A 20,221-nucleotide genomic window follows, 5' to 3' on the forward strand; every position below is an offset into this window, starting at 1 on the left:
AACAATTGCTTATGGAATTATTCATTTAATAGCTTATCGTTTTTTAAAGATGCTAATATGCCAATAAACAATAGCTGACCATTATCACAAGGTATTGTTACTTTAAAGCACTTCAACATTTTTGCAAGATACATTTTTGCACTTAATTACATATACTTTCCATGTTCATGTTCTACGTACAATTTAAAAAATTGAGCATATACTTGTATATAGGGGAAGCTAAGACAAGTCAAGAAGGTAATGAGGTAAGACGATGTATCACCTGTATTGTGCGAATCGAATGCAAGAATCACAATTAAGCATACGCGGTTGTGGTTCCTTGGTCGTAAAACGTTACCGACTAGCCAAAAAAACAGCTGTGTTATTGAGTTAGAACATGATTTATATTTTTTCGCGACTTTCTTATGATTTTTACTTATTTTTCACTTGTGAAATTAGTATTAAATTATAGTAGTTTCCTTGTGTAAATGCATACATTTCTGAGACAACATTTAAGACTACATAAGATAATAATGTTATTTTCTACTTCTGTAAATAATGTTTAGAAGATTTATTAATATTATTTTGATTAGACGAAAAGGAACAAGATAAGATAGAGGAAAATGGAATAACTCTACACAGCGAGATTGTGCATATTCTGTCTGAAAATTGATCACATGTAGCCACTGGCAAAATAATGTTTCTTTTCGGGCAGCCAATTAATGACGTGGACAGTCGAGTCATCCGAATAAATCTATATTTAATAACCTCACCTATAATAACTTTAATATTATTCCGCGTTCCAGTTGACAACACGTAGAAAAAAAGCTTGTTTGTTCAAAAAAATAAATCCTTGTAATTTGCAGAACAACATAATCAAGATAAAATGTATAATTTGGAAAAAAAAGCATTAATCCTTCCACTGTATACATGGATTGGAGACATTCAACACAATGAGTTCTTTCTGAATTGCACATCAAACGCATAGAGCATAATTTGTTTATTAAACGTTAAACAGGGATAAATTCTCTATGCGTTTACTACGTAAATTTGGAACGTACCTAACATATCTTCTTAAGTTATGTTAAAAAAAATATTAATTATTAAAAAATATAAAGCAATATCATAAAAACTTTTATACTACATGATAGAAAACATCTTTTACTTTGTTTTTAAAGTATATCTCATTTTGCCCACAGAGATACTTCGTCTTACTACACCCGTAGCAAAATGGGGAGAAAAACTTAAAACTTTTTAAAATAATTTCTTTTCTTTTAATAAACATTCTGCAACTTCTACAATGAAATTAGTCGCAGGAGAGATGCGCATGACGGATGACAATATTCCACAACCAGCCCATTTATATCATAATATGACTTTATTTGTCAAATTCATACACACATTAAATTTAATAATATCGTTTAAAATTCACAAGGTCTTCAAGATAGACTAAAATTAAAAATTAATATGTAACATACGTCTCAAAATTATGTACAGAACATACACTGTAAAAATTTTTGCTACCTAAATACAGAAATTTAGCTTTTATAAAAAAAACACAGTAAACATTAATGACCAGTAATCATTCCACAATATCTAACTAGACTACAACAAAATAACTTTAACGGTTGCTCTTAGAAGAATTCAATGCGAAATATATGATACTATAATACTCCAACACTCCAGATATATTACGTGATCGCCGTTTTACCGCCATTAAATATAGATAAAGGTTATTCATTGTATAACTTTCGTAAGAATTTAAAATTAAAAAAATTTATTACAAAAAGTTATTGCAATGTGAATATATTATATAAGTTGTCACGCAAATATAACAATAAATATTTCTATATGTTTACATGCATTTTATTTTATTGTTACTTTCTTTTGGCTCCTAGAAAAATCTGTATATCAATAAATTATAAGAAGTAACGTAAAAAGTCGACTCAATTCTGTAAAAAAAATGTCACAATTAGTTTCGATTTTTGTTGAATAACCAACAGTTTCAATAATAATTAATTATTAATATTAGCAACAAATAATATCAGTATAAAGACCAGAATTTTTAATTACAACATATAATACCATAATATATTCATCTATATCGACTTATATCGCAAAGTAATTTTTATTATATATGTAAGTACAATTCAAAATATTTTCTGAAACTTAGTTATTGATTACTGTAGATTTCAATACAGGATGCATATTTTTTCTACTCTGAATATTCAACCAGAATCCATTCTCCGGAATCATTGTCACACTTTTCCGAAGTTTTATTGGGGACGTAGTTTTCGGATTAGGTTTCAGTTCACATCGCGCTAGTAAATGAAACAGCAAGACTTTGACTTCCAGCAAAGCAAACCTGTTAGCTATACACATTCTTGGTCCTAATCCGAATGGCATGTAGCACGAGGAATTGTGGTACGTCTTGTTATCCAAAAATCTTTCTGGATAAAATTTTTCCGGATTATCGTAGTACTTTTTATCACGTTGTATTGCATAAACCGGAATCCAAAGAATCATACCCTTCTTCATGACGAATGGTTTTTCGCCTGGTAATGCTGGTGGTAATTCATAAGGTTTGTCGCATATTCTTTCTACGACGGTGGCTGGTGGATGAAATCTGAGAACCTCATTTGTTACCGCATCTAAATACTCGAGCCGGTTAATAGCTTCATAAGACACTTCTCCGTTCGAATCTTCCAAAACCCTGTCGATCTCTTGTTGCAATTTGGTTTGAACTTCTGGGTTGGCTGCAATTTCATGAGCCGCGAAGCACATTGCCATCGAGGTAGTTTCAAAACCACCGAGAAAGAAGATGAACGCTTGTGCAGTCATATCGTCGATGTCCAGTTCTCTGCCATCTTCCTTGCCTCTGGTATTCATCATTAATTGCAGCATATCCGGACGTGTAATGTGCTCCGCATCACGAGTAGCGATTGTAGTCTTTATAATATCCTTAAAAAATTTCGACACGTGATCGTTTATAAGCTTTATATTAAGAATTTTCCCAAGCTTCGGCAAAGTAGTAAGGAATATAAACTTCCAAGGATTCCCTCGTAAGAATTCAGTCATGTCTTGGGCGAAAACGTAGAACTTGTTTGTCGGATCTCTCATAGAGTCGATTTTGATTCCAAAGGCAGTTGTTGCGATGACGTCGTTCGTATATTTAGAAAAAGCATCTTTCATATCCGTCTCACCTTTATCTTTCGGTAATGTGGATAGAAATTTGGCAAAATCCTCAGCACATTCCGACATCAACGTAAACATCATCTTCATCTTGCTGGATGTGAAAGATGGACTCAGAAGAGTTCTCACGTTCCGCCACTTTTCTCCACAAAGAGAAAGTAAATTTTTTTCAAGTAAAGGCTCATTCAACTGGGAAAAACCACGACGATCTGGAAATGCTTCGAAATTCTTAACAAGAATGGATTTAATGAGTTCCGGATCGCGTAGCAAAATAATTGGTTTTGTCGCAAGATATAATCCAAAATACTTTGCGTCTGGATTGAAATTGTATATCTTTAGGATGAAATCGAACATTGATATTTGTTGAAACATAACCGATGTCATGGATCCAAGTATTGGAATAGACGGTACATGTATAATACCATTTCTTTTAAAGAAATTAAAATGTCTAAAAAGATAATGAATGCTGAACGCACCAATCACTATTGATAACAATATCGTCCAATATTCCATGGCATACGTTGTTCAAAACTTTATGATTTCTTTGTAAACGTTTCTTTGTTAACGAAATGCGAACGACTAAAGAACGCTCGCGATGCTGCCCACTCGGATTCTAGCAGACAACTGCTTGTACGCAGCAGTGATCTGCCTCGCAGTGTACCTTCTGTTCAAAAAGTTTTAAGCATTTAAGACAATATATGAGATCAAAGTGATATTTTGCTCGGTATAATAATATTAATAAATCTGTTAACTTAATTGCCGAGTTGTATGTATGCATGTACTTATATATATGTATGTAGGTATGTACGTATGTAAATGCGCGCGCGTGTGTATGCGTGCGTGCGTGTATGTGTGAGAGAAATATCATTTTGTTTTTTTAATAATAACTCAGTGAACGTTAACGTGACACAATTCTAACCAACGCCAGTCCCAAGCCATAAAATTTTACCATTGACCCGATAGAAATTAATCGGGTGTAATTTACAATTTGCTCTAATAAAATCTGCGCAATGCAATTGGATAGCAGATTGGCCTTAAAAACCGGATAGATCTGTCCAACGATGTTATGGTCATATTGTCGACAGAAACGAACAAGATCTGCGCTGAATATATTACGGGATTGTCGCTAGGTATTTCTTTTTTTGGCTATATCAAAAGATTTTCTATTTATTATTTTCTTATCAAAAAATAATCTAAAATGACGTTATTGTTCAAGTTTCCCTGAATCATGTTTTTTAAAAAATGGCGTTTACAATAATTATTGATCTTTCCACATGACTCAGAAAGCAAAATAATACAAATTTTATAAAAAAAAAAACACAAATCTAAAGTTTGATATTTTTTTAAATATTGCATTTTAAAAAATGCATTAAAATAATGCATTAAAAAAGGCATTGGTCAAACTCACCATAGCGGTTTTTTACTACAAATTTTCTGGTTGCAAAAAAAACATAGCATTGTAAAAGAAATTCTTTGTCAAACACTAATTTTAGTATATAGAAAAAGTAAAATTGCAAGTCAATCGATTTAGCTATTTTCGAGCTGTGTTACGCAATTTTTTAAAACAATTTAAGAAAATTTGAATTGACCCGTTTTTTATATTATTTTTAATAACATTCAAGTGCTAAATAGAGAAAAGTACGATTTTTATAGTAAAATAAACACACTTTTCTACCTCTTTCAATTTTTTTACAAAAAATTATCTAAGTTAGATCTTTGTTTTGAAAATATTTAATACTGCAATTAACATAATCAAATCGAATAAAATAAAAAATAAATAATCTATAAAATATGTTACCTCGAATTATTTTACAAATTATTACGTTGCATATGTATTTTATCGGAAAGAATAGTTCATAAAAGAATGAAATCTTATAGCTTATAAATTAACGCTATATATGGACAAGAAACATTTTGTCATTTATTTTATCTTTTACTTTTTATCTTTATGTTTGTCTCTTTTATCATTGAATGAAGTATGCGAAATGAATACTGTCGAAAGATATCACAGATTTACGTAACAATTTTACGTAGCATGCAATTTATGGATCTACTGATACTATATCGCAAACTTTGATTTGGCATGTAAAAATTATTTTTGCTATCGAAAGATAAGTCGAAACGTTCATATTACATTGCAATTCGATAAATTTATTTCTGCGCACCAAGTACTGAGTCTAACTTCGTCTTACTTTTACTTTTCTCTTGTTATTTCTATTTAGTTATCATCAATACCAAAGTTGAGAATGTTACTTTATAAAAGTAATGTGTGTTGTGTTACTCTTTGTAAAATTAACTTGTTACCATTATTTGCTATAGATTTTAAAAAGTAACGTGTTATCATTGCTGTTACTTAAAAAATAACAATTTGTTACATTTTTCGTAACTTTTTCTCGAAATTTTGATGACTTTCTGTTTAGAATAGCATCCAATTATCTATGTCACTTTAACCAATTCTCAACGCGGCGTAAATATCAAAATTACTCTATTTATTCATCAACCTCATCAATTCTAAAATGATTCAATATATAGGAGAAAGTTGCTGAATGCGTACTGGTCTTCTAAAGTAAACCTATTCAATATTTTACATTTTTATTTTATATAAGCAACACTTAGTGACAAACATAAAAAGTAAATAAAGTATATGTAATATAAAAATAAAAACTTAATAAGTTTTACTTTGTTTTGTGTATGCTACAAGTATTTTAAAAGATCAGGTACGTATAATGTAAATTTTTCATCAAATTATATGGCTGATAATAATATAATAATATAATAATATAATTACGTAATTTTATTTTAAATTGTTACATTTTCATAAAAGAAAATTTTTAGTTATAGAATATTTTACATATTCATTGTAAATAAATATTTACAATTATTATAAAATTTAAATCAATATTTTTATAAACTCTATCAAGTTTCCTCTGTAACTACCATGAATTTTACTATAAAGAAATAATACTAATGCAAGAAAAACTAGTAATTGCTACGAATGAAAATATATTAATTACAAATATAAATTCAAGCCAGTTTTATTTCGGTGTTACCTTTTCATTACAGTTATTTATTAATTATAATTATTTCAAAACTGATTTAGAAGATAACATTGAAGATAATGATAATTTAATTCCTATGTTATTGTTAATTCATTTTTTTTTATTCGGGTCTCTTAGATTCAGAAGCATATAATAAGACTTAAGAGAGATCAGAGTAATAAAAACATATTTTTTTTATTTACAAATATTTTATGGAAAAGATATTTTATTTTTATGAATGATTGACATAAAAAGATTTTATTCTTATTTTGTTTTAATTTCCTAATAAATAAAATTAAAAAAAAAATTAATTAATTAAATAGGTTTTATTCGATTTAAATACTTTGAGTTTTAACGTTATTATCAGATTATTTTTAAATGATACGTAAAACGTTATTTACAAATATTTTTTATTACAATTTAAGAATATCAGGTTAAATAAAATAAATAAATAAAATGATGTATTAAAGCATGTGGTGCATCAAATTATTTTATGAATTATTACTCAAACATATACTTAAAACTAATTTTATTTTAAAAGAACGCCGAATGTCATTAAAAAATATTATATTTTGAATTTAAAAAAAGTAAAAAATTATTTCATTTATAAAAGAACAAAATTTTATTAATTCTTATAATTTATAAAATAATGCTCTATATAACTTAATAAGCATAAAATCTTATCTTAACTATCACGTTATTACAACGATATTCAATAACATGTAATATTTTCAAATATATCGCATTTAATGTTGTAAAAGAAATTAATGTAAATTAACTTTGGCTATAATTTGGACATGTGTTAAAAACATTTCTACAATGTTTCGTAAGTATTTAAAATTCACGTAGGTGTTGCATCGAAAGTGTTGTAAAATACAAGCGGTCATCTGCAGACTATGTAGGTAATCACTATGCATGTATATTAATAACAAAATAAAATTCTGTTGTCATTCTTTTTATTTAGAAACTTGTTGTTATCAAATATGTATATGTACATGTAGATATCTGTTATCATCAGTAACAATATCAGTGACAACTCATTATTATGATTAAATTGCTTAATTTTAAGTGATGGTCTTATGTTCATAGTAAATATTAAACTAAATTTCAGCCAAACTTAATTAAATTTTTAAAATTACACTTTTAACTCCATATTTTAATCAAATTAATGACTCATTGGGCAGAAAGCGGCAATAAAGATAAGATTGAAAAATGGCTCAAATTAAGTACAATTTGACGTTATGAATTTAACAGGATATAACATCTCTTTTCATTAAAAAAGTTTATTGATAACAAACATATATTATAAATGTTTGTTGTCATTAATGGTTTTTGCTAATTTTTGTTACAAGTATAATTTCATTATAATCTCAATTTTACAACTTTATAATTCTCTATTCTTTTATTATTGCTTTCATTTCTACCGTGACTTTACTTATAATCACTTTGAACTTGGTTTCCATTACATCATACAAATGAGAACTCTGATCATTCAATTGACTCAATTGCTTGATGAGCATTACTCTACATGAATGAACTCGGTTAAGGTTAAAACATGTCAAAATACGTAAAAATTTTGAGGACAATCTTACAATTTTTGCGCATTTTAAAATTAATAAAAAGGAGATTGCATCTTATATATGTTCGAATATAATATCAAGCAATTACAAACAATATTTTTAAAAATAAAATGTAACTATTTCAAAATATAATTAAACATATGATACACATTTTTATTATTTTATAAAACATCAAGGAAATTTTAAGAATGTTAAAACATATTTTTCACAACAATTTCATTCAACAATTACGGATTTATGATGAAAGACATCTACGGAAAAATTAAAAACAAGAAAAATGGTTTTTAATACTTCTTATATTTTAGCATGAAGTAATAGCATGAAATTATAAATAATAATGACTATCCTTCATCTGATGATCATTCTTATTTACATATAAAAAATTACAGATACTATTATATGCTATGATGCTTTATAACTAACTTATACATATATTATATTTTATACATATATTTTATTTGTACGTATATCGCTACATGTTATTTTAAAATATAACTTAAAAAAAAGTAATTTATATTATTAGTATTAATAACTTTCTATTCTTAACTAAAAAAAATATTTTATTTCTTGGATTATTATATCTATAGCATTTATACATATGTCACTATTTTTGTACAATTCTTTTCGTTTTTGTATGCGTTACATAACTTTTCTATATCATTATTACGTAATATTAACAAAATTTTTTTGATCTCTACATAATTTTTACAGTAATGAATTAAATTTAAAGTAATTCATGGTACTAAACAATATACGCTATAAATAAACAAATTAAGAGTTAATATTTCATTAAACTTTCATATTTTAAGAAAAAAGTTAAAATTATGAACAAGCAGAAACATTACCTCATTATTGTAATGGCAACATTATATAAAACAAAAACTATTTCCGCGTGCGTATTCAAATCAGTTCGATCATTAGTTCTCTCGATTAAATATTGTAATATTGCGCCGAATTTATATTTCTGTAAATTTTATTTGAACAATCTTCTGAATTTAAATATGACCACTCGCAGTACCATTAATAACATTTGAAGGTACACTAGTATTATCTATCGGTTGGATCTTCAACCAAAATCCTCCTTCTGGCATCAGATTGAAATTTGTTTTGCTCAATTGCAACGGATGTGAAGTTTTCGAGCACAATTTTAATTCACAACGAGTTAACAAATGGAATAACATAACCTTGGTTTCCAATAATGCAAACCTGTTGCCTATGCACATTCTTGGACCGAGCCCAAACGGAAGATACGCGGCTGAATTGATATTTTTCTTGTTCTCATCCAGAAAACGTTCGGGACAAAACTCGTCAGGTCTCTCGAAATACTTTGGATCCCGATGTAGACCGTAAGGAACGAACCAAACGCTCATTCCTTTTTTTAAGAGGAAAGGCTTATCTCCTGGAAGTGCTGGAGGCAGCTCAAAATCTTCCGCACATATCCTATCCAGAAAAAAAGCTATGGGCCACTTCCTAAGAGCTTCATTGACCACCGCGTCCAGATACTCCATTCCATTTAGCGCCTCATAGGTCAAGTCCCCATTGGTTGTCTTTAGAACCTCATTTATCTCATCACGTAGTTTTGCTTGAATGTCCGGGTTCACACCGATTTCGTGAGCGGCGAAGCACATCAGGCTGGAAACAGTGTCGAAACCACCAAAAAAGAAGATAAACGCTTGTGCGGTCATATCCTCAATAGTCAGTTCCTTTCCGGGTCCCCTTTTTCCTCTGGTCTCCATCATTAGTTGCAGCATGTCTGGTCGTACAATATTTTTCACATCTCTAGTATGTATCGTGTTCCTTACAAGATCTTTGAAAAATTGACCTACTCTATTGCTAACAAATTTAATACCCAACATTTTGCTGAAAGCAGGCATACTTCTAACAATGTAAAATCTTATGGTGCGCATAAAGTCAAAAGTGGTAGCTTCTTTTCCATACACGTAGAATTCGTTATTAGGATTCTTCATGGAATCGACGTTGATACCGAAAGCGCAAGTTGCGATTACGTCGTTCGTGTATCTGGTAAAGCTGTTCTTCAAATCCACAACATTTTTGTCCGCAGGTAACTTGGAAAGAAAGTCAGTAAAATTGGCAGCGCAATCGGACATCAATTTAAACATAGCTTTCATTTTACTTGAAGTAAAAGCAGGACTTAGTAGATTCCTCACGTCTCGCCACCTTTCGCCACGAAGAGAAAATAAATTTTTGCCAAACATAGGGTCGTTGATTTCATCGATGAAAGCACGATGATCGGGAAACATCTCGAAATTCTTAACGCCGATGGCTTTGATGAGATCCGGATCGCGAATCATTACAATTGGATTCATTCCGTCGAAAAAACCAACGTATTTAGCGTCTTCATTTAGATAATAAACTTTTTGGACGAGTTTGGCCATCGATAACTGACGAAGAAAAACTGGTGCCAAATTACCCACAATAGGTAATGGTGGTATATGTAAAATTCCATGTTTTTTGAAAATGTCCAAGTTCTTAAAGAAGTAATGATAAACAGCGACGATGCCCACTAAAAGAGACAATAATATCCAAGTGTCCATGATGATGGTGAGACGTTTCGATAAAACACTGTGATTTTTCTGCGATCTCGCTAGATCGCGAGTACGCGAATGACTGTTGCAGTTGTGAGCGATTACCTCCTTATATAACCTTCATATAATCGCTTTACGTAAGTTAACATATGATTAAACCTACATCGTTGATAGAAAGCGAAAGTGAGAACGAGTACTGATATCACGTAATCTCTAATCGTACCATACATAGCGATATATATATATATATATATATATATATATATTGCCTTCTGTAATTAGTAACGACTGATAGTATGTGATCTATGGGCGAATAAAATAAACAAGAAAGACAACATAACAACGTAATTACGAGCATACAAATATGATAATTTTCATTGACTACTAGTCTTGCAAAATTATTAATAATATTACTCATTATTACAAGTTATATAATGTCAATAATCGAAACAATTTCTTGACACACTTATTTCCGCACAGTATCGTCGAAAATAGTTTCGTCCATACAAATGTAACATTACAGGAATTTATATAAATATAAAAAAATTGTGTATGTAAAATTATTTGTAAAATCTAGAAATTTTATGTTTTTCGATATCTTTCAAGTACATGCTTATTTTTTTATTAAGATTGTTATGACTATGCAATACCAGCTAAAGTAGTCGAATTAAAATTTACATGCTTCTTAGAGGTTTTTTTTCTTTTTCTAATCAACAGTAAATAATTTTGTGTTTTATAAATATTTGAAGTTCTGAAACCAGCTGTAACAAAACAAATAATTTAGCTTACGATTTATGCAGCGTAAATGACTATGTCTTGCTACAGTTTTAAGTAAATAATTTTTAAATGAGTGTGTAAATTCAAATAAATTCTTGCATAATTATTTAGTTTTATATTAAAAAATTTTGATTTAATTTATAATACTTCCTCATCATATTTGCAAATATGTACCGCCAAACGTAATTTTATAAAAAATTAAATAACTTTTAAATCAATAAGAGAATTGTGCTCAAATTTTACATAGATAAATAAACGTAATAATAAAAAAATTTATAAAATTTTGATACAAATTAATTAATAATTAATGGTTCCAAAAATAAATAAAAATATTGATCAAATTACCGTTATAAATTTAACGTTAGTTATTCAAGCGATTGGTAAGAAAAATAAGAACAATAATCTTCAATACATGTAATTAATGCGCGGATTCGGTAACAAAAAGTTTCTATTCCCTCAATAATCATCGTCAACATGGTAAAAAGATTTTTATGTTAAGATCAAAGTTCTAAAGTTTATGTAAAGTATCAAAGAAAAAAATGTCGAGCATTTATTTAGTTTAGTTTTCTTTTCTCCACGTAACGCGACTGAGCATTTATGTAAGAATGTATAATTTTGACGACAACACCATTACTATAATATTTTTACCAAGATGCTTATTATTGTATTTTGTTCCTCTATGTAAAATTTCTAGTTACTTTACCGTAGCATTTTCGAGAAAATTATAATGAAGCAGTCCTGTAAACATGTATCTTTATAACGTAACACGTACCTTTATGGTGAACAATGTACACATTGACTGTCTATCTATCACAGTATACTAACAAAAATAAAATAAAAAACATTAATATAAATTAAATTTTTCGAGTACATACATCATAAAATATAAGCGAGTCATCGTAATTTACGAGAAGTGATCTCTGTCATCTCTAATATCTCAATTTAGAAAATGTCATCTCTATTGATAGGTACCTTCTAAAACTTGGCAACAACAAATAAAACGCGCGTAATTTTTTCGTCGTAAATTTTCCTTATAATCTCTTCAGCGAAGATTTATATTATAGTTTTCCATACTTATTTACACTTTCAAAACTTTTCTCATGCTTTTCATGCAATATATAATCTCTAAACATTAGTAGTCAGACCAGGTTTAGCAGGATAGTAGGTTGTCAAATCAGAACAGCCATCTTGATTATATAATTCGATGTTGCCTTTCATTAATAATATAATTTAATTTTTGCAACAATATAACTCTTCTTTCAAAGAAATAATACAGATATTTATTAATATTATATACAAAATAAAATATATTAGACACATAGTATGCTTTTAATTCTGATGATCCAAAATACAAATTTATTTTGCGTTTTACAGATTGGTATTGAAATCAGGAGAGCTTCTATGCTATATTTTATAAATAAATTCCTCTAAAATAGTAATTCACTTAAAAATGAATAGTTAGCTAAAAAACAAACATGATAGTTACGTTTAGAAACTACTTTGTTATATAATAACTATTTTTGTCAAATGCAGATGATTATTTGACTAAGAGAAATGCTATCATATATACTTAAAGTTTAAAAGTAATAAGCATTCATTATAAACGTTCATTCAAAGTAGCGTGTAATACTTCAACTATGAGATAATAACTATCACAGATATGACTTGTGATAATTAAACACTGTTAACATATATGACACTGAAGAAGGACAAGTCTGAAACGTCCATGAATAATATTTTATTCTCATATTGTTTATTGTTAGTTTCATGATTTGAGATTCAATTATATTTATGTTATTTTATGTAACTTAAATTCTCATTATTAGAGTTATTATTAACGAAACGATTTATCTCAGACGTATACTCTTTTTTTTTAGAGCGTCCGGGGACGTCCGGCCGGATTTTCAGGGTGTCGGGATGTACCCTTTTTGGTATTCATTTTAGAAGAGAACGAGATAGCTTGATTTACATAAGATACATATTGATCCAGCGATCTTATGCTTATAGTGTTTTACGTGCGATAAACTTTATGTACAGAAAGGTTTATTGTTGATGATATTACTAATTTTATCATTCTTAAGATTTTAAATTGTACTTTCTTTATTCTACTTTTTTAAAAATACTATTTTATATTGCAATATTACTTAAAATCTCCTCTTTTTTTTCTCCTACTTTTGAAGCCTGGTGTTCTACTTTTGTACTTTTGTATTTTCAACCAAGAAGGTCCTCCTTTACCTAGGTAATCTCTAATCCTACTTATTATTGATAATACTTTGCAATGTGACATATACATCTTTAAGGATGTTCTAGCTGCACCGTTGCAACTAAAAGTTAAAACTGCAACAAAATATATTCATTTTTGCTAAAAATGTTAAATCGATCTATATGAGAATTGTGTTCAAATTTTATACAAATACAGAAACGTAATAATAGAACAATCAGTGAAATTGTTATATTCTTGGTTTTTGAGATACATCCTTAAATGTCTGACTAAAGTACAACATAGACTGATTACGTTGTAAGTGATTCCTCTTTTTGTTGATTCAGCTATCTAATACTACAACTGATCGTATTCAAAACGCGAAGAAACTTATAAAGTTGTCAATTAGCATACTTTTTGTCATTCTATCATTGTTTTACATCTAAAGAACGATAAAGATAAAATAATGAAAAAGCGCGCTAACAGCTTTATAAGCGTTTCTAAATACTAATCCAAAAGTATATATCGCCGCTTTTTCTCGAGTGTATCTGCTTCGTCGGTGTCATCCCTTTTCCCAAGTCCGATCTATACTAGATTGCCGGGTAATACCGCAGGTTATTTGGCTTTCTCTCTTAAACACCGTGGAACATCGCCTTGGATCCAGGATATTGCGAACGATGGGATCACCGTACGGAAACAAAGCCAGGCACTTAGCGGCAAATTAGCGATGGCTAGGGGCGCCACTGTCGCTCTTCATTACACCGATACCCTCCTACCTCCTACCTCCTCAACCCCTCCCATGACATCCCCTAACTCGGTCTAACCCTCTTAACCCCGTCCAGACAATGCACGCGCCATCCGCTTTTCGCGTATATCGGCAAACGAAATGTCGAATGCACGTAAAAATTTTGTGAAATAAAATGGCTTAATTCATCCTTCTTCTTGTTTACGTTGCTCTCGCTTGAAGAAAAATTCAAACTGCGTTAAAAATGATCAAGTATCGATCGTCGTTATATCAGTATAATAATTTATAATAAATGCTCAAATAGTAGCAAGTACATTCTTTTATTTCTTGTGTTTTCTCTAGCTAGCGTAGCAATAACTCTGACGAATCATTATTACATGTTACATTGTCACATCAATTTATTTCCTAATTCCAAAGTTTTGGATAGCGCATGTGACTCTCGATGGAAAATTAAAGAAGAAGCCGGCAGAAAGAAACAAAAGCATATCTACAAGTCTACTACTTCAATTGCGATAATCTCTGAAATAATTTTGTTCGTTATTGTAGTATTAGAATTTTACAATACTACACTTACATAAATAATAAAATAATTAAATCAATTTCAAATAATTAAAAAATACTCTGTAAATCTGAATCAGTGGAATTTTACTGATTTGCAGTTTTATACTTGAAGAGAACTGTGTCGTATGTTACTGTAAAACAGACTATTCACTGTCTAATACACTGATTCCAATTTAAAGAGTATTTTCTTTTCGATCCATGAGTTCTAACTTAGGTACTAAATCCTATTATAAATTGTCGTACGAATAATGATTAAAAAGGATGTTTTTGACATATTTTACCAATTTATATTATCAAATGTAAATGATAGCATGTAAAAAAGTTTATTTGTTTTAATGTATAAGTGCGAGAAAAAGATTTTTCGCTTCTAACACTTTTATTTTCTAACATCAATATGATTATCGTTACGGACCAAGAATCTTCAATCTGAGATTACAAAAAAATATTTAAATGGAATATTTAAATCGGAAATTAAAAACTTTTACCTCGTATACTTTGTCGGCGGACACTTTTAAGGATATCAAACTGTAGGAATGAAACCTCAGCAACGTGAAGCATGATGGATACGTTCCTGAGGAGAAATGCGAGAACGTGCCGAACGAAAGTACGACGAGCGGCGAGACGAGGAGAACGGAAAGAGCGGACCGGAGGACGTGGGGCTCGTGTAACAGAGTCCATTGTTGAAGCTTATTGAGAATCTGCCAATAGCCTGGGATTCAATTTGACTGGTGAACCGTGAACACCATTTAATATACAAGCGCGCGCGCGCGCGCGCGCGCGAAACGCCTCGCCGCGCCGTTCCGCGTGAGCTTCTGCAATGCAACAGGCACGTGAAACACCTCGAAGCACGATGCCATTCTCACTTACCTCAGAAAAATGAAGGAGAGAAACGAAACTTTCAGGATATTCGATATTAGCGGAGTTATCGCGGACTTTAATTCGCGAAATCCCACTATCAATAGATTTCGAATTTTTTCTATCTACATTCTTGTCTTTCTTCAGCTTTTTTACTCCACGTCATTTATTCTTTTATAAATTCACAAGGAAAGAGAAACATGAAATTATATATGATGACGGAGTTATTAAACATAAAAATTAACGTACATTGCAGCTATCTTCGCTAACTTCGCTATCGCTATCGCACCAGCTATAATTTTCCTGCTACATTCCGTGTTTTTCATATCGTTGTGCCGTTGAGCGTCAACTTGGTGTCGATAGATCCGTCTGGTTTCTTTGCATAGTGTACACAGTAAAGACCCCGGAAAAAAAACTTGCATCAGCCACGCAGCAACCGGTATTTGATGCGTCATGATTATTATGACTCGAATGAATGAGGGACTAAACCGAGAGAGGAAAGTGAACGGGAGGCCGATGCTCTTAAGTGGTTCTTATGCCGTATTTCCCGGAGGAATATTTCGTTTTGGCTCAGACAGGAGTAATGACTAGCGTCGTAACAGAACGCGCTTCGAGCGAAACAGACACCACTTTGCCTTTCCAGCAGTTGGACTTTTAATTTCCTAATGGGCTAATTATCGGTGCGCGTCCGAGGGAGTAGCTTGCCACTGCGATCACAGCGCAATCAGCTTGAGAACAGAGCATTCGAAAGTCAATGATTCCAAGAACATGTTTCATCGTATGCAATTTGTGTACGGAATTGCAGATTATCCTTTATATGATGTAAAAATGTCTCAACGAGAGAGAAAAAGAAGGGTGGAAGGAATGTCTATATGTCTATATGAACCAATCATATTGCGGTAATAATCGCTAACATCCTAATTAGACCATTTTGACGTTTTAAAAAATTTTCTCACTTTCAAGATTAAAAAATCGATTATATTTTGGCATTTGGTAATGCATATATCCAATTTCTTCTAACAATTAGTAGTTACGTGTAAAGATGTTGAACACTGTTCAGTTTATGTTTCGGTATACACGTAACGATAATATTAACATTTCGCTTACCAAACATTTTGATAGAATTTTGAAATTGAATAAAATTTTAATAGAAAATCGACAATTTGTGGAAATCACACTGTTACACTTTGTTGGTCTTTACAATTTGCTTATATTTTTGTGAGGCAATTATTACGCGATCGATTACACTGCGACATAAAGCGTCATTTGCGGATCATTTATCTCTCGACTTGATGATTCTTTAATGAACGTCATTGTAAGTTAGGCATTACAAGCACCTTAGAGCAATGCGTTTCACATCGTAATAACGTCACATATAAACTGATGCAATACCCAAGATTTATCCATGAGCGCATAACTCAATTTGGATAGCGAAAAACAAGGAACGAGGAACGAGGAATACGGTGATGACGATGGGAAAGATCGTTGCAGAATGCGCAAAGTTTTCCCAATTGAAGGCAATGAATTCGAGGGTAATCTTTTAAAGGCGGGGTCTGGACTCTCGCGATCCAACGGAGAGTTAATGGGGTCGCGCGGGCCGGTAGACAAGGTTGCTCCGGGCAGAGCCGGGAGTTGGAAGACTGAGACTGGCTCTGCAGGAATCTGCATAACAAAACGCGCAATTAATAAAGTTCTGCGGTGTAGAGGGCACCGACAAAAGAGCGTTTCGTCCTTTCAAGCTCGCTCCTGCAACCTTCCTCTTCCGCCTGTTCGCCTTCTCCTCCCCCTCGCCCTCTCGGAGTACCGGCGCCCGGCGCGTACTCCGCCAACGGGGTGCAAACCGAGTCAAAGAGGGGCGGCAAACGGGCGGGGGAGGGAGGGGGAGGTGGGGGAGAGGAGGGTATAGAGAGGTGGCGCCCATCGCGGGCCTGGGGCTAAATAAGTCAGGCTTTGTAAGGAATCCTCGGTGAAACTTCGCAATCTTCGCTGTGCGCACGCCGCGGAACTGCGATCGACGGAAAACGCCAGCGTACTTTCCATCGTCGCGTCGCCCCCGAGTCGCTAGAACTTTGGCCGCCAGCGGCAATTGTTATAACATTTAGACAATGGTTAGAGAACCTACTGGATACGACACAGATAGATCATCATTGACATAAATACATTTATTGATGACATCGATTATATATGGTATATACAATATACTGCAATTTTAATAAGATTTTACAACTTTTCATACAGATTTTGTTTCTGCACATGGAAGAAAAGGATCAATTGCATTAACAAAAATCTGTGTGTAATAGTTAAATTTCAGTTGTTTTATAATATATGTATACTATAGAGTAACAACAGTGGTGAATTCAGTGTAAGAATTAGTAAATGTAGATAAACAAAAGTTATTAAGTTATCGCACAAAAGTTACTATCAGGCGTCAAGATCAGCTGCAAACCAATATAAGCTTTATGCTTGATATTTGTGGACAAGAGGGGATTTGGTGATACACTTAAATGCAGAGGAAACTAATTTTCACGTACTTGGCCTGTGTTCAGCTTACGTTGGACTAAGGAAACAATTACTGGGTTTGGGCTTTTTTGAGCCCGAGTAGATAAGTCAGTTTTTATTTTCGAAGGAGTGTTCTAAACTCAACTTCTAAACCTCCAAATAAACAGATAAAAAACATGAGTCTAATATTTTTTTATATTCTACAACACATTCAAAGCTCATCGAAATCAGTGAGAGACAGTTTCGACCGTTCCCTCGTAAGATCTTGCTGTGGCCATCGTCGGCCTTTTTCACTTTTAAGTGGCAAATTCTTTTACTGTAATAGTAAATACAATTTTGATAAACCATAATTAATTACACCTGAAAATTTTTTCTTTCCGTGAAAATTGCATATCTTCAAGATTACTTCCAATCGATGCGACACATAACGCATCGCAACGCGACGCAACGTTTTAACACGCATGCAGCTTTCAGCGGATTCGCTGTTTCCGTTGCGCGGCTCGATATCCGAAAGTTTTCGCGCGCAAAATGCGGACCGCATTATTTATCAAACGGAGTAGGTAGTCGGCCGTGGTTTTAACGGTGGCTCCGACCCTCTCTCTGTCGTGCCCTCCAGGGTAAACAGTTTTCAGACCTCAGCATGAAGAGTCTAGCTGCTTAATATTTCAGACGACCCCTAGCTAACTTCATGCATACTTATGTCGCAGCTCCTCGCGTGAGATAACCCACGTGCGATATTCTCTGCAACGTATTTGGATAGACAGCCGGTCCATTATTTATTGTTCTTTGTTGCGCTTTGCCATTGCTAACGTACGTGTAATCCGTTATGGCTCATACACTTCTCTTTAATGAATACTTTGCGAATACAAATACGTCCGCCTGATAGAGTGCTTCCTAATAAGTACTTCTTTATTGTTCTTTCTAGATACCTTTCTAGATATTGTTATTTTCGATAAATATCGCAAGGTGAGCGATGTGTGTGTGTTTTAAGTTTCATAATTTTATTCGTATTTCATCGTATCATTCGTATTTCAAATTGTTAAATTTATACTTATTAAATTCGAATTAAGTTCGTCATATCACATCAAAATGTATGACGTATTACAATTTCAGTTGCAACATTATATTAGAAATGTACAAAAGTTCAGGCGGTTTAAGAGACAACTTTCAAACATGTCCCAACGTCCATTTATGTTACATCTTTGTATTAATTCTTCTAATAAACAAGAATTGAATTAAAATAAGAAGAAAATATTTACGATTCTTATATTTAAAACTATCTTGAAATGTTATCAACCAATCACAAAGTCATATTAGCATTTTAAGACATTAATTAAGATAAACTTGAAATAACATTGTGAATAGTGATTTTTGATCAAATTTAAAAAACAAACTGCCTGATACGTAATGTATCAATCTCCTGGTTACTTGACAAAATTTTTTTCACAAAAGCTATCTCAATGTCAAATTTCTCCTCATTTTAGAACTCAATATTGTTTATTATAAGAACTAGTAAAAAGATGTCTTGAAAATTGCTTTTCAAAAAACCGTTAGAAAACTTTTGCACATACCTGATATATCATATATAGAATTTATAGCAGTAACATTTTAACAATTCTTCTAGAAAATTAGATCTCATTGCTAATTATACAAATTTTATAACAAGTTCGATTGGCCTTAACATGAGTAAGTTACAAAAAAATTTTCTTTCTAAATTTCATAAAGTACAGTACAGTACAGTACAGTACAGTACAGATATGAATTCCATCTGTCATTTAAATTGGTTAAATACCAAACATATGCGGTATTACACTATTTGCTAATCATTTATCTACCCTAGTTAATTTTTTGCAGCCAAAAATTTGTGGCTGTACATGCAAGACCACTTTTTTAGTTCATCATTCTTTCGCGATAATACGTAAAAAAATGCGTGTACAAAGTATAAAATTTGTTTCGTTTGCGACTAACTTTAATTTCTAAAAAGGTTATTATTTATATATAAGATTGGTTATTTTGAACACGGATGAATCAAGGATCAGAGAATGATGGCTGTGAATAGTACTCCGAAATAATCTCGCTTCTATGTGGCTTTTTTTTGTTCGGCCTTTTGCAGTGGCCATATATGAAAACGTCATCAGTCTCCAGTCGATGCAATCGCCGTCAGGTTAAACCGCGTAATAAAAATAGTGGGGCCTCTCACCCTTACCGTCCGCCAGCAGGGATTCAGCCAACAATATGGCAAGATGTTT

The 20,221-nt window shown here is 31.7% G+C and overlaps 1 protein-coding gene across 1 annotated transcript; it reads right to left on the reverse strand.

Moving 5' to 3' along the window:
- Positions 1 to 1,230: 1,230 nt before the first annotated feature.
- LOC113003020 lies at positions 1,231 to 10,441 on the reverse strand. The gene is made up of 2 exons (XM_026130647.2): positions 8,788 to 10,441; positions 1,231 to 3,696 (listed from the first exon to the last, which is right to left on the reverse strand). The coding sequence occupies exons 1-2, from the start codon at positions 10,342 to 10,344 to the stop codon at positions 2,149 to 2,151; spliced, it is 3,105 nt and encodes a 1,034-aa protein (XP_025986432.2). The 5' UTR covers positions 10,345 to 10,441; the 3' UTR covers positions 1,231 to 2,148.
- Between the last annotated feature and the right edge of the window lie 9,780 nt (positions 10,442 to 20,221).

Source organism: Solenopsis invicta, chromosome 6 (genome assembly GCF_016802725.1).
Source record: "Solenopsis invicta isolate M01_SB chromosome 6, UNIL_Sinv_3.0, whole genome shotgun sequence".
NCBI lineage: Eukaryota > Metazoa > Arthropoda > Insecta > Hymenoptera > Formicidae > Solenopsis > Solenopsis invicta.